General features: G+C 38.8%; 1 protein-coding gene across 1 annotated transcript in view; it reads left to right on the top strand.

Moving 5' to 3' along the window:
• MBP (myelin basic protein) overlaps positions 1–11,560 on the top strand; it is a 189,264-nt gene extending 177,704 nt beyond the window's left edge. Inside the window, exons 6-10 of the mRNA XM_065399192.1 lie at positions 3,676–3,780; positions 5,360–5,395; positions 6,064–6,096; positions 9,379–9,504; positions 11,462–11,560. Coding sequence (XP_065255264.1) covers positions 3,676–3,780; positions 5,360–5,395; positions 6,064–6,096; positions 9,379–9,504; positions 11,462–11,518 — 357 coding nt within the window. The 3' untranslated portion in view covers positions 11,519–11,560. The remainder of the gene's footprint in view (positions 1–3,675; positions 3,781–5,359; positions 5,396–6,063; positions 6,097–9,378; positions 9,505–11,461) is intronic.
• Positions 11,561–14,259: the final 2,699 nt, after the last annotated feature.

Genomic DNA, 14,259 nt, shown 5'->3' with positions numbered 1-14,259 from the left:
TGAGAGAGACAAGCTTTCGAACTACAGAGCTCTTCTCATCTCTCTGATGACAGAAGTTGGTCTAATAAAAGATATTCCCTTACCCACCTTCTCTCTCTAATATCTAACATGGCTACAATTATACTGCAACATGCCGAGTGAAAAGCTCTCATCCAAACCAGTGCTGCTAAAGACAGTGCCAGGGCAGACTGGAATTGATGCACTGGTGCTAAGATGGATGGTTTCGGTAAGTCCTGAGTCATGGTTTTAGGACTTTCATCTCTATGTGCTCTGGCACTGATTTCCTCTGTGCTGACTTCATTGAGTCCTTTTAGGACAACTTTCTCCTGCCAGGCACCAGAGATAGAGAAGAGTCATAACAGCTTTAGTCTCTCACTTTTCGGACAGCAGGGATTTCTGACTGCTCCAAAATAATTGGCAAAGCCTCTCTAGGTCTTTCTGTTGCTCTTGAGCTCGGTGTCACATCTCTGGTGACTTGATCATAGACAGATTGTGTCGGTAGAGAGCAACTTCCTCAGCATTGTCTTGGCTTAGGATCGGACAGTGCCCTCATGTACTTTTCCATGAGAAAGAACTTTCACCTGGACTGTCACTCTTTCTGTGTGAGCATCTTAGAAGATTTACAGATCACACACTTAGCGACAACATGGTCTTCACCTACGCAATAAAGACACTTACCATGAGTGTCCGTTGGGGAATGGCACTCCCTCCCCCCGCATAGAGGGGCATAATTTAAAGCCTGGGGAATCTCAGTTCTGCCATATCTCAACTAAAATCCTAATACACTAATTAAAAACAGAAATAAAGTTAAGATGTAACTCTCTTCCTTTTTTAAAAAAAAAAAAGAGGTAACATTAAGGTTAAGTCTACACTATGAACTAGGAGTGTGATTTCCCTTGCTTGTGTACACATACTTGTGCTAGCTCTTGTCAAGATAGCACAAGTATAACTAGCAGAGTGGCTGCAGCAGCACAAGTAGTGGCAGTGGAGGCCTGGCTTAGCTGTGCTGAGTATGTACCCACCCGTTTCAGGTGGGTTAATACTTGGAACAGCTAAGCCAAGCCTCTGCTGCCACTACTTGTACTACTGCGGTTACGCTGCATGTGTACATAAGCAGGGGAATATCACACTTATCTTGTAGTGTAAAGGCAGCCTAACACTGTTGAACACTAAAGCTACAATAAATAAAAAGTAACTATCCAAATTAACTAAATAAAATGGGGACACTATTGTTGTCTGGCTGTTCTGCCTAGGTCCATCCAAAGGCACTGGGCGGTGGTTGGCGTCACTGCGCTCTTTGTACTCTTGGGACAGGGAGCGCAAGGTTGTAAGGAGTGTGACCCCTTCTGGACACTAAGAGTAAAAGTGAACTACTGCGCTGGGTCATGTATTCTGTTTTCATTCTTCCTCTCTTTGCGTATGAAAAGTTGGCAGTAGAATAGTAACCACTTTATCTTCAGTAGCATAGCAGTAGAGGCAACTGCAATGTGACCTGCAACACTAGCCACGGAAAAATAAGAGAGAAAGGAGGTTCGTGGAAGCTGTGTCCCAAAAACAAAGAAAAGTTTAATTTGGAACATGCACAGAAAACAGCAATCAACCCAACAAATATGACCACCTATATTTGTATGCTGCTATCCTGTTGGTTTTAAAAAAAAAAAGTCATGTGAGTTAAATCTGGACATTCTAGCAACATCGTCATAGCCTTAACTAGGCCATTTTTCATTCATTGCTAGCCGTTATTTTTCTGTCACCCCGTAATATGAATCCATAGCTCTGGCTATCGTCTAAAAAGTGGAAAAGTAAAGCTAAGTGTGGGAGGAAGTGCAGGATGATTGCATAATCTTATAAAAATCGCATAGTCCCAATAAAATCCATTAAAGTCCTACTTTTAAAGTGGTATAATCATATACACCATCGGCACGGGGAGAGCAAACCTAATAAATATTGAGCTGAACTTTCCTGCAATAACTAATTTGAAACTCATTTTTCCTAAGGATTATATTACATGCAATACACATCATTATAGCAAGAGGAACAATGCTTTTTATTTTCATTCAGATTTTTTTTAAAAAACTCCCATCCCTGATAGGTTGGGTGATCTTTGGCAAACAACAACTATGGGCCAAGACTTTTAAAGATACTTTGGCAACTAAAGATGCAGATAGGTGCCTAGTGGGATTTTCAAAAGTGCCCATTTGGCCCCATTAGGAGTTAGACAGCTAGGTGTTTTTGAAAATCCCACTAGGTGCTTATCTGCATATTTAGGTGCCAGAGTATCTTTAAAAGTCTTGAAAAGTCTGGCCCAGAGTGGTTAAGTTATTTGTCAAGGATCATACAATCAGTCAGCAGCAGGGCTGGGAATAAAACTCAGGAGTCCTGGGTCCATGTCCAGTGCGTTGACCAGTAGATTACCTTGTCTCATTAGATAGGTTAGATAGAAAGGTGGTGTGTTTTGCTGTTAGTGACAAATAAAATCAGAGTTAATTCGTTTGTCTATCTTTTCATATTATTTTAGAGACTCTACTTTTTTTCACTGCACAGATATGCTTGATCTTAAGTGAGTAGCAAAAAATGTACCATCCTTTATCAATCTGAATGTCTTTACTTCCCTGAATATCTAGTGGCATTAGTCATACTTGGTGGGACCTTGATGTCACCTTCTCTTCAGGGTTTTCTCTATTCCCTGGTGATTTAGTTTGGTTCTGTTGGAGTTTCTGATGTGGCCTTTGGCTATTATGTTTATCAAGAAGGAAAGCTGTACCTTCTACTGTTCATGAATTTAACATTGATCAGTCACATCTAACTATTCTTATTTCCATCTTTGTGATATTAATGCAAGATGTAGCACCAATTGCACATAATAGAGCAGACACCATTTTCACTGTGGCATAAAACATTTATCATAGGTAACTGTGTTGTGCTAGTTAGTCTCCATGAATTTAATAGCCTTGCTCGCTCTTGTTCTGCCTCTGCTTTTTGGATTTTTCTCCACTTGAAGCACTGCTGAGGCGACATAGTGCCATCAGTTGCACTTAACTCTCCTCAGCCTCAAATAGAGCTGCTCTTTCATTGACAGAATGTTCGAAATTTGTGCTGCACGTTAGAAATGAAAAGAGATGCTACTCTGCTCATTACTGCTGTGGCACAGAGATTGACTCCAAGACCTAAGAGGCCCTTTTCCACCTCAGTTTGCACCTCTAATTTTATGATTCCATTTATAAAGAAAGCAAATATTTAACTTCTGTTACCGGACCACCTCAGCCTACCACTGGTGATATTGGACTTCAATAATGTTAAAGGTGTGTGTGTGTGTGTGTGTGTGTGTGTATACTACGAAATGGTATCCCTAAGTACTGTGCAAAGATATCATCAAAAACTTTGCTGCCTGAGCCTAATATACACACACACACACACTCACTCAGATATGGACACAAGATGCATATGTATTACTTAACTGTGCTGTTCTATAAAGAGTGCATGGGCTTTTATAGCACTAAAGACATTGGATCATAAACTCTGTAGATTTCTTATGTGTTTTACTGTCAGTTTTTTCCCCCTTTTCTTTTAGTTTTATTCTGAGAGCATGCCTCTTGGTGCATTTTCTCTTCAGACGGTCATCATTTATCTTGATCTTCTCAGTGCACTTACTAATATATCCACCCTGCATTTCAGGACATACATGCAGCCAGAGCTAGCCATGTAGGTTCCATGCCCCAAAGGTCTCAGCACGGGCGGCCTGGTGACGACAACCCAGTAGTCCATTTCTTCAAGAACATCGTAAGTTTCCCCTTCCCTTCATGTTCTCTGGCAGAGTTAAATGTAATTTGAGATTCAATGGCAGCTAAACAGTACCTGAAGATTATCCATTTTGTTGCAATTGAGACTGTAGATAAAATGTTCTGTCTGTGCCTTTGAGGGAATAATTATATTTTGATATCAGAATTATTTTACTTTGATATTACAACTTCTAGTTTTGTGTAGCAAAAATTTTTTGGATGGAAGTGGGTGAGTCTTCCATTAATGTGCTGAAATTCCAACATTAATCACTGATGCTATTAAACAGCTTTACCCTTTGCACATTTTTTATTTGCCTTTCTTGAAGTAAGGCACATTCACATTTTTGTTGTTTAAAAAAGGTCAGTGGTGCTCAAGGCATAGTCCATTTAAAATAGCACTTACTAGATGTAATAAATTAATTCTATTTTAAGAGAGAAGCTGGACTCAGGCATTTCTTTTCAAGGCCTAAACAAAAAAAGCCCAGATTTGATTCCCTATCTGAGTGATGTTATTTGAGGAGAAGGATTTTCTTCAGCTTTGAACCTGGATATCTTCATACTAATAAGAAAAAAAAAAAAAAAAACCCACACACAAAATCAGAGAAACAACTACAGAGCTGTATCTCCCTCAAACATTCTACGAAATGGTATCCCTAAGTACTGTGCAAAGATATCATCAAAAACTTTGCTGCCTGAGCCTAATAATTCTTTAAAGCACTTCAGAATGCTTCCCACTAGAGAGAAGTTGCCTCAAATGTATCACAGCTGTGAAATGATCACTGGCACCACAGATAATCCCTTTTCCCTTCTTCATCCTCTTTGGGTACGTCTACACTTACTTCCTGGTTCGGCGGCAGGCAATCGATCCCGGAAGTGCTCGCCGTCGACGCCGGTACTCCAGCTCGGCGAGAGGAGTACGCGGCATCGACGGGGGAGCCTGCCTGCCGCGTCTGGACCCGCGGTAAGTTCGGACTAAGGTACTTCGAATTCAGCTACGTTATTAACGTAGCTGAATTTGCATACCTTAGTCCGAAGTGGGGGGTTAGTGTGGACCAGGCCTTTGAAGCAGACCTTTCCAGCTGCTGAGGCCCAAATGTGGGACAAAGACCCAAAAGACAGACATGAGAAAGATAATAGTGCAAGAAACCTTAAACAGCATAGGCAAATGGATTTGGATTAATACTATTTCTATTAATATCAGCTTCACCAGATCAACATTCCTGATGTTAATATTTTCAGTCATGTACCACCAATGTGTTGCAGGATGGAGACAAATTCGTACCTAAAATGAGGAACATATAGTGCATGCACTTAAAAAGTTCATTCCAGTCCTAAACATATTATTGGATCTAATATATTTTTCATTTTTTATGATGGGAAATGCCCCTAAAACTGGAATTAACTTTTAAAAATATGTCCACTGTATATTCTATTGAGAAAGCTGAAAGGTATTCTTACAACAATGTGAAGGTAGATGAAATCAGACATTATCTAAATTATAGGATGAAGAGCAAACCTTTGATGGTTGTACTGGATCTATTGCTGCTGCTGTTTTATAATTTTTTTCTATTGCTCTGTAGGTGTCACCTAGGACACCACCCCCAGAGCAGGCAAAGGTAAGTGTATTCCCCAAGATCCCATCTAATTATTGTGGTTAAATATGTACCTGTTCATCTGGCCATTTTAGTTTACCCAGTGTTTAGAACAGGGAAGTAGGAGTCAGGAGACCTGGGCTCTATTCCCGATTTTAACACTGACTTGCTGCGTGACCACAGGTTAGCCATCTGTAAAATGGCAATAATACTGCTTGCCCACTGATCTAAAGCATGTTGAGATTCTTTCATGAAAGCTGATAATTAAATGTAAAATATTATTCATAATATTTTAAAACATATTCTTCAGCCAAACCCTGAGAATGTCTATAAGTAGCTGGTGAAATTACAAGAAGATCCATGTGGTTAACTGTAAGTAAATTGAGTTGTTAAACCCCAAAGCTGGTCAAATAATTTTTGCAAAAAATTCTAATTGTGAATTTTGTCTTTTTTCCATTCAAATAATCATTTAAGAAACTTTTTGTGTTATTTAATTAACTTTATAGATCAAATAATATAAATTGTGAATGTTGGTTTTAATTTAATAGAATGACTGTTCACAAATGTATGCGTCTATTATTTGACCAGCTCTGTTCGCTGTTTCTCTTTTTTCTTTTCTCTCTCACGTATCTTGAATATCCTTTGTTTCATGGTGATCATCATATCACTGTTTCTGTTTCTTACATATGCAGGGGAGAGGATTATCCCTCGCCAGATTTAGCTGGGTAGGTGATGAATGTGCTTTAATTCACAGCCATTTTGGTCTACCAAGGCCAAAGTCTATCTTTCACCATTGCCTTTCAAGCTGCTGCAGCAACTTGACATTCATGTTTGTCTTGATTTTGGTGTTAGTTTTGCTTTATTCCTTTTGATCCACTTTCCCTCTCCTATACAGCAGTTTGTTTATGGTCGTAATTTTGTTGCTTGCTCTTATGCAGAAGCTTGTCAACCTTACAGTGATATAATCTCTTTTGCTTTAGCACAAATGGAGCACGTCTGCTGCATGGCAAAACTACCTCTTTTCCTTTAAGGCTCCTGGAAGACTTAACTGCTTTGTCTTTTCTTTTTGCGGGGAGGGGAAGAATTGGGGATAGGGTTGAAAGAGCTGGGGAACTTTTTACATAAGCCTGATTTTTCTATATGCTAATATTGTCTCTGGTATGTACATTTCTGTCATATGTTTTTGCAGTCCCTTTTAAAAAGAAGAGATCAATATTACTGCTTATTATATAGGCTCTTTCTACAGTTATGTTTTAAAACATGGACAGTGTTGACTAGCAGAGAAGCACAGTTATCTCACAGCTAACTAAATCCTATTTTCTGCTTCACTACAGCCTTCATTACACACATGGGCAGATTACTATAGTGTCTTAAATGGTATATTAAAGCTTCTAAAATGCAAACGGTTTCTATCAGTATAGTTATTTCCTAGAACACAAAAGTTATTTTGTCAAAATCAGAGGTTTTGTGTTCTTTGTGCTGATGACATGGGAGAAATCATTTAACCAATGGGATGGCCGAAGATTCTAATGTGTGAATTCTTAAAATCACACTGTCAAGAATTTTCTCTAAGGTTTTTCTTATTTATTTTTGAAATTCTCCATTAGGCTTAAATCCTGGAGCTAATACTCAAATAACACTCCCCTTGAAGTCAGTAATATATGGGAATTTTGAAGGACTAAGTTTTGGTTTCGGAAAGCCCAATCCTCAATTTCCACCTACAATGTAAGAAGGTGAATGGGAGTGAAGGGCATTCAACACTTGGCAACATCAGGCTCAATATTTGTAACAGCCTATTAAAAGGTTGGGGGGGGGGAAACAGTTCTTTTGCTAATTACTTTGCCCTCCATTTGACAAACAATTTATACAGTTTTTTATTTTTTATTTTATTGCTTCTGTTCTTGTAGTAGGAACAAAATCTTGAAAGAGGCTGAGCATCAGGTGAAAGTGTGCTCAGTCCTTTCACAAGAAGGTCCTATCTAACTCAAGTGTTGGTGATGTTCTTCACCACACAGAATTGGGCCCACTGCGATAGGACTGGTGGGGTCAGCAGAAACATTAATAGCTTTGGCAACACAGCCGTGGACTTCCCAGCTGTTGGGTATGGCATTCTCTCTCAAACATTAAATCTAGATTTGGCAGTGGCTCTGTTTGCATGACTCCCATTGAAGCCAATGCAATTTCTGAAGGGCTGCATCATCAGGTTCACACAGTGAAGCAATTGGGAGCTGAGAGTGTTAAATGATTGCAGAATTGAATCCAGAGCAGGCCCAATCTATGGAGATGGAGTGACATTTTGCCACTAACTTCAATGCAAGCATGATCAAGCCCAGTGACTTCTGGGAAACTGCTGCTATAGAATATGGGATTTAATAAAAGTTAAAAGATTTAGAAACGAAGGATGTTCCCTGCCAGGTTTACAACAATTTAAAACTAGGTCATCTTGGCAGTATATCTTATACACAAATAAGTTCAGATAGTCATTTCTACCTTCTTTATTAACATGATCGATAGCTGTAATATTGTATCTGAACAGATCTGTGAATGTATTTATTCTACTTTATTGTTTAACAACAAAAGGCTATCTCAATGGATCAAATACAAATTTGGCTCTTAGAACAGAGAGAAAAATCAAGGAAGCAGGATTCCACATCAACTTCACTCGTGCTTTGTGAATGAATTAGGGATGCAAAATTGCCAACACACTCTCACTGTCCTTTGATTATCTGTCTCTTGCCTTTCAACTATCTTTTAGACAGAACTTGCTACTTCCTTTGCTCCAGAACAGTTTTTCTCACATTATAAGGCTGGCCCCCTTGGGGAGGCTTCAACCTCTTTCAGAAGATGTACACTGAAAAGAGGGAAGAGGGTATTCTTTTTTCCATTTCTTATAGGAATTATTACTGAGGAGTCAGAAAAAGCAGACCTGTTTGTTGAAGGGCAACTGGGTAGTTCAGGAGACAGGATAACAAATTAGGACTTTTTTTACTGCTGTACTACTCGTTTGATTCCAGGTTGACTCCGAAAATCTTTACCATTTGGCAGCTGTGTGATTACCTTGTGAACTGATTTGATGGTCTCTTAATGGATACATTTTCTCATCACATTTGGCAGCAGCACAGTATTGATAGTCTCCATAAACAGGCCAGTGAGTGATTAGGCATGGACACTGAATTACACTGTAGCTTGCACCTGGAGGGATCTAGTGCCTAGACTTTCAATCTGGTAACTTTAATAAGCATTAAATTCATTAAAATAGTAATTAAAAAAAATCCAAGCTTACAGTTCTATTTCTGCAGAGCCTAAAGTGGAAATTACTCAGCAAAAAAGTAAAATTTAGTATGCTGACCCTGTCTGTGTTTGAAATAGACCACCAAAATCACAACTTGTTAAAAATGTTTTCAACAAGAGGTTGGTGGGAGGTGTCTATCCCTAGTTGTGTAAGGGTACAATGTTTGAGAAACTCTGCTCTAGTACTCCTCTTCCTCCTCAGGCAGTTACTTTGTAATAAAACAAAATGACTTTCACAAGCAACTTTTTTTCACCAGTGATCTTAGTACTTAAGTGTAAGTGTTTGAAAAGCTCTTGAAAATGTAATGTATACTTTTAGGAGAAATTCAGCTGCATGTAAAATCTCCATGTTGATCAAGAGATTTTTGTTCTTCCTACCCTTTTGTGCTATTCGGTATAATTTTCTAAAAGGGATAAAACATTTTTAAGTCAATAGGTTTCTTTTTCAAGACTCACAGTTGCAGTTACTATTCTTCCTTTTTCATTTTCCATTCACATTATGCATTTGACGTACAACTATCCTGTTCTGATTATTGATTTCTCTGTTACAGACCAAAGTTTGGGACTCAGATTTGCACGTTGTTCACTATTTAGAATTTTTTTCCTCCCACACTTTCAACTACTTGACTAATTTGAAAGCATTACATTCCAGCAGTCACAAATGAAGGTAACTGGTGTGAACAACACACCTGAGATATCTGTGATCTCTCTTCTAGGGAGGTGAAGGACACAAGCCAGGGTATGGAGGAAGTGGCAAATTCTCCGAGCATAAATCTGCTTATAAGGGACATAAGGGATCATACCATGATGGCCAGGGCACTCTTTCCAAAATCTTTAAACTGGTAAAGTACAAGTAAACTTACAATAAGTGAAAAATTGAGCCTACAAAAAAAGCATAAATGCCTCTCTAGATCAATCAAGTAAAACTTGTCTTGAGTTACAAATAAAATTGAGCAGATACTATGTTTGTATGAAACCAAGTTGTGCTTGACATTGTTTTATATACCACATTCACAACTGAAGTACAATAGAAATGTAAAAAGCAACAGAGGGTCCTGTGGCACCTTTAAGACTAACAGAAGTACTGGAGCATAAGCTTTCGTGGGTGATGAAGTGGGCATTCACCCACGAAAGCTTATGCTCCAATACTTCTGTTAGTCCTAAAGGTGCCACAGGACCCTCTGTTGCTTTTTACAGATTCAGACTAACACGGCTACCCCTCTGATAATAGAAATGTACTGATTTCTGATTTGATTGATCATGCTAATCAAAAGTCAGGGGACCAAATCCTGCTCTCATTGGTGTAAGTGTGGGAGTACTTTCTTAAATATCAATGAAGTTATTTTGGATTTACATCAGAATATCTAAGAGCAGAATTTGGCCCAAGATTTTCTTCTCTATAACAATAGTAAAAACGTATTTGTAATGTGCCCCAAGATTAACTGTCTCTAACAAACATTCAGAATAAAAATAAAAAGGCAGTGTATGGCCAAATAGTTTCCAAAGAAGGGCAGGGGGAAAAAAGAAATGAAAATCAACTGATTATTACATCCATATCTAAACAAAAAATAATATGAAGTCTTCATTTTTGTTCCTCTAAGACCAGACACAGTGATTTCCCACTATTAGTGTTGTGTTCTCAGTAAATAATGCAATCAGCAGTGAGGCTACTTTCAAGATGGAAAGTAGAAGAATGAATCATTTCCATCTGTAGCATATCCTCCAAGAACAGACACAGCAGCACTTTCACCAGCAGTCATAAATGACATAAGCCTACATAAGCCAATAAAGAGATAAATATGTATGTCTGCTTTAGTGCGAGACAGTACATAGATGTGTGGCACTATGAAGAGAAGTTTTAATCCCTCAGTGGTACATGATCGTTTTTGACTTGGAAGGAGCTTTAAGAAAAGTAATGAGGTTCTATGCATGTCTAGGGAAAGCCAAAAGAAGAATTCACTGTTGGAGTCTGATTTTCATATTGGCTCCAATGTCTTTCCCCCCCGCCCCACACACACACTTGTGTCATCACTTGCATAAGAACTGAAGATACAGTTAAGATTTTGTTATTCCCTTTCCTGTTAATTTTTTGTTGTTTTCTAATTATATGCAAAATGGGCCAGATAGTCAACCTTCAACCTCATCCTTCCACAAACTTGTACCTATACTTTACAGGTGCTACCACTTGAGCTTGTCCTTTAAAAAGGCTCACAATTGTGCAATTGCAAGTGTTAATGTGGATTTTGTGGATGCAAATCCTTATACTCCAGCGTGCTCAGCTATTAGGCTATTCACAGGGTACATGCCCATGTTATAACTTTTCCAAAGAGCGTGCACCTGCAAAATGCAGGGATAGCTCCAGGTCAAGTTTCTTTTTGTCACTGTCTTTACCAGCAATCTCAATTTCCCTGGCTTCATAACGACTTCACTAAGACTCCACTCATTGGAAACAAATTGTTATTACAAAATTGCTAGCGATGGAGGTGCTTAATTAGAACTCATCCTACTTGAAAATTCAATTATCAAAAGTGATCATCCCTTTGAAACAAAACTGAAATTTCAAGCATTAATTAATCACAATTAATTTAGTGATATAATACACAGGCTTATCCAAAGATAGTCACTAGAAGCAATGGACTCTCGATTGTACTACCAGTTTATAGTACTGGAACCTAGCTTTTTAGAATGAGAGTGAGAGTGAGAAAGTGAGTGTGTGTGTGCGCGCACATACACCCCCCTCTCCCCCCCCAAGAGTACCATACCTTTCTAATCAAATTGATTTTATTCTTCTTTCCACAGGGAGGATCTGGTTCCCGACCTGGATCACGGTCTGGTTCTCCAGTTGCTAGACGCTGAAGTTCTAAGACGTCATTCAAGGAACATGTACTCTGCTTCATAAGATAACTGCCTAAAATTTTAATAATAATTGCAAGAATTACATAGATAGAAACAATCTGTTACTTAATGTCATTTGAGTTGTGCATGCAGTAGGATTATATAAACTTCTATTGGCAATCCCTGACCAACAGTTGAATGAATGAAACACACAAAATAGCTTTATTTGCTATCTTCATTTTTTAAGTAAAATAACAAGATCCCCCACTTTATTCATTCTTCTTCAGGATGTCCCAACTGCATGTTAGATTTTATTTATTTTTTCTCCAAGCCCCACAAGTCTTCTGATTTTTTTTTCATTGAACACCACAATTGCAAATGCAGAGCAACTGTCTTGGTTTTTGAGCACTGCCATTAAAGGATTTCTTAAACACTGCTGTAAAAAACACGTGCAGAAGTTGTAAGGACTGTTTATCCGAACACTTTTTTGTTTGGGTTTATTTTTGTTTAATGTCACTTCTCTCCGAATATTTTCCTTTTCATAACAGGATTAGGCAGTCATGGAAAGGTTTAATAAACTTTGGGAGTTCAAGGTATGTGAAATGTGGGAGAGGGCAGCTGTTACAGTATCAATGAGACGCAAAGCAATAGTAATAAGGAAATTCCTTATTTTTACAAATTGCTCATCACACCCAAACCATTAGAATTAAGTGTGGCCGAGAGAGAGAGAGAGAGAGGGGGGATTTCAAACTTGGGTTAGACTAATGTCTTACAACAAAAAACAAGGAACATTCCCAGAGAAGAAACATCTAAGATTGCACGTGACCACTGCATGTCACTGTTGCTCCACGCAGACACTGCTACAACAGCATTTCTTTAGCAGTTAAAGAATAAAACAAAAATAGTCTAATTTGTGAAAGAAATAAAGCCCTTCAGCATTGAGATTTCAGATAGTCCTGCACATCTCAAGTTAGAATTAGTAGTAGTTTTCTTGTTACTGCTGCAGTGTTAAACTTGGTAAGCTTGTCTTATGACGAAATAGATGCCTTTAATGACAGTGCACCAAAGCAAACTAGTAGTAAACTACTGTGAACATTTAACTGTTGCATTGTAGTTGCCTTATAGAAATTAAATCTAAATCATTAGTTAGTGTTTAACATTGATTGTTCACAAATCTACTAAAATGTATACATGTGGCAATGGTATTTCCAACCATATGTAGGAAAAAAGCTCTTCTGAATTGCACTATTTTATAACAAACTTTAATATTTTATGAGATTACCCTCCTTAACTGATTCAGTGTTTTTTATTTTAGCATATACATTGTAGACTATATTTAATGCTAAGTTGGCACTCAGTTTCAGCCATGCTACTAACTGTCAGGAGTAGCCAACGTTAATGCCAACTGACATATACCATGTGTTGTTAATTCTATTTTGTCTCTAAATCTACTGTAGATTTAAAGCACTGTCCATTAATATGCAGTGGTGAAAGATGAGAGGGTAGGAAAACATAGAAACGAAAGAAACAGAAAAACAGCAAAATTGTTAAACACACACCTATTACATCTTCCTTATGCTATATTTTTGTCTGGCTATACTGGAAGGACAGGAGACAGTGAATATGGTTTAACCAGGCTGCAATTTTATTAGATGTCTGGGACTACCCGACAGATAAAAGCATACAGTGCAGGTAACACCATGATCATTTCAATATTTTCCTGGGGACTTCTGCCAGCCCCCGACCCCTTTTTTTCCATCCTGGTCCCCAGCCAGTCCATTGCTGGGACCTTACCGTCATTCCACTCTCAAATGAGGGTTAAGGTGGGCTATAAAGGAGGGGGTGGCTCCCTGCTGTCCCAGTCATAGGCATGCCACCCCCCTTCCTCCCCTCAGCCCGTTCCACTCCTTTAACAAACACCTCCTTTAAGTTGTTTATCAAGCCATTTATATGTTCACTGTATCCCTTCCCTGTGGAGTACCTGCACTGGACATCTGCCCCATACTTACATAATGAGTTGCGACATCATAGCCTAACTTCCTTCCCTACTCATCATAACAACCCCCCACACACACTCCCCCAACGGCCACTGCCCTCCGGAACATGTTGTGGGGGATGCAAAAATCTCCCACTCCAGTTTGGCTAATCTGGTGGTGAGGGGAAAATTCCTTCCCAGCCTCCCAAGAAAGGAGCGGCTAGTGCAGTGCCCACTGTGATCCCGACCAAACCTGTTTTTTTGCCACTTCCAAGGTTGTGAGGCTGGGTGCTCCTCCATCTGGTCCAGGGAAAAGGGTCTTCTGCTGGGCTTGGCCTTTATCAACTCCCCAGCCCTTCCGGTCCCTGAGGGATGAGTCAGCATTGCAACACTCTGCTTTTGCAGCAGTATCTGTGCCTCTCTCCCCCACCCACCCTCTAAAAGCGATATACCCCTTGCCCTGGCAAGCTGGACCACGCCCGTTTCCCCCCTTAAGCTGTGGTGCAGTCATTGGCTATGTGTATTTTTCTATATGTAGCTTCACTCAGATGTATACTCCACAACATAATAGTAAATTTAATTTAAATGTGTACTGTTCACAAAAGTGTAGGAATACAGCTTTTAAAAACATTCATTATTGAAATAAAATAATCAACTTGTAATGACATTTGGACCAGTTTGGTTTTTTTAAGCTTTATAGAATACTGTATGCATGTGTGTCTCTTTCTGTAAAATAACACTTTTGGTAACAGGTAAAAAATACAATAAAAAATTAAATTTAAAAACA

Source organism: Emys orbicularis, chromosome 2 (assembly GCF_028017835.1).
Source record: "Emys orbicularis isolate rEmyOrb1 chromosome 2, rEmyOrb1.hap1, whole genome shotgun sequence".
NCBI lineage: Eukaryota > Metazoa > Chordata > Testudines > Emydidae > Emys > Emys orbicularis.
This window is presented reverse-complemented; position numbering and strand designations above follow the sequence as displayed.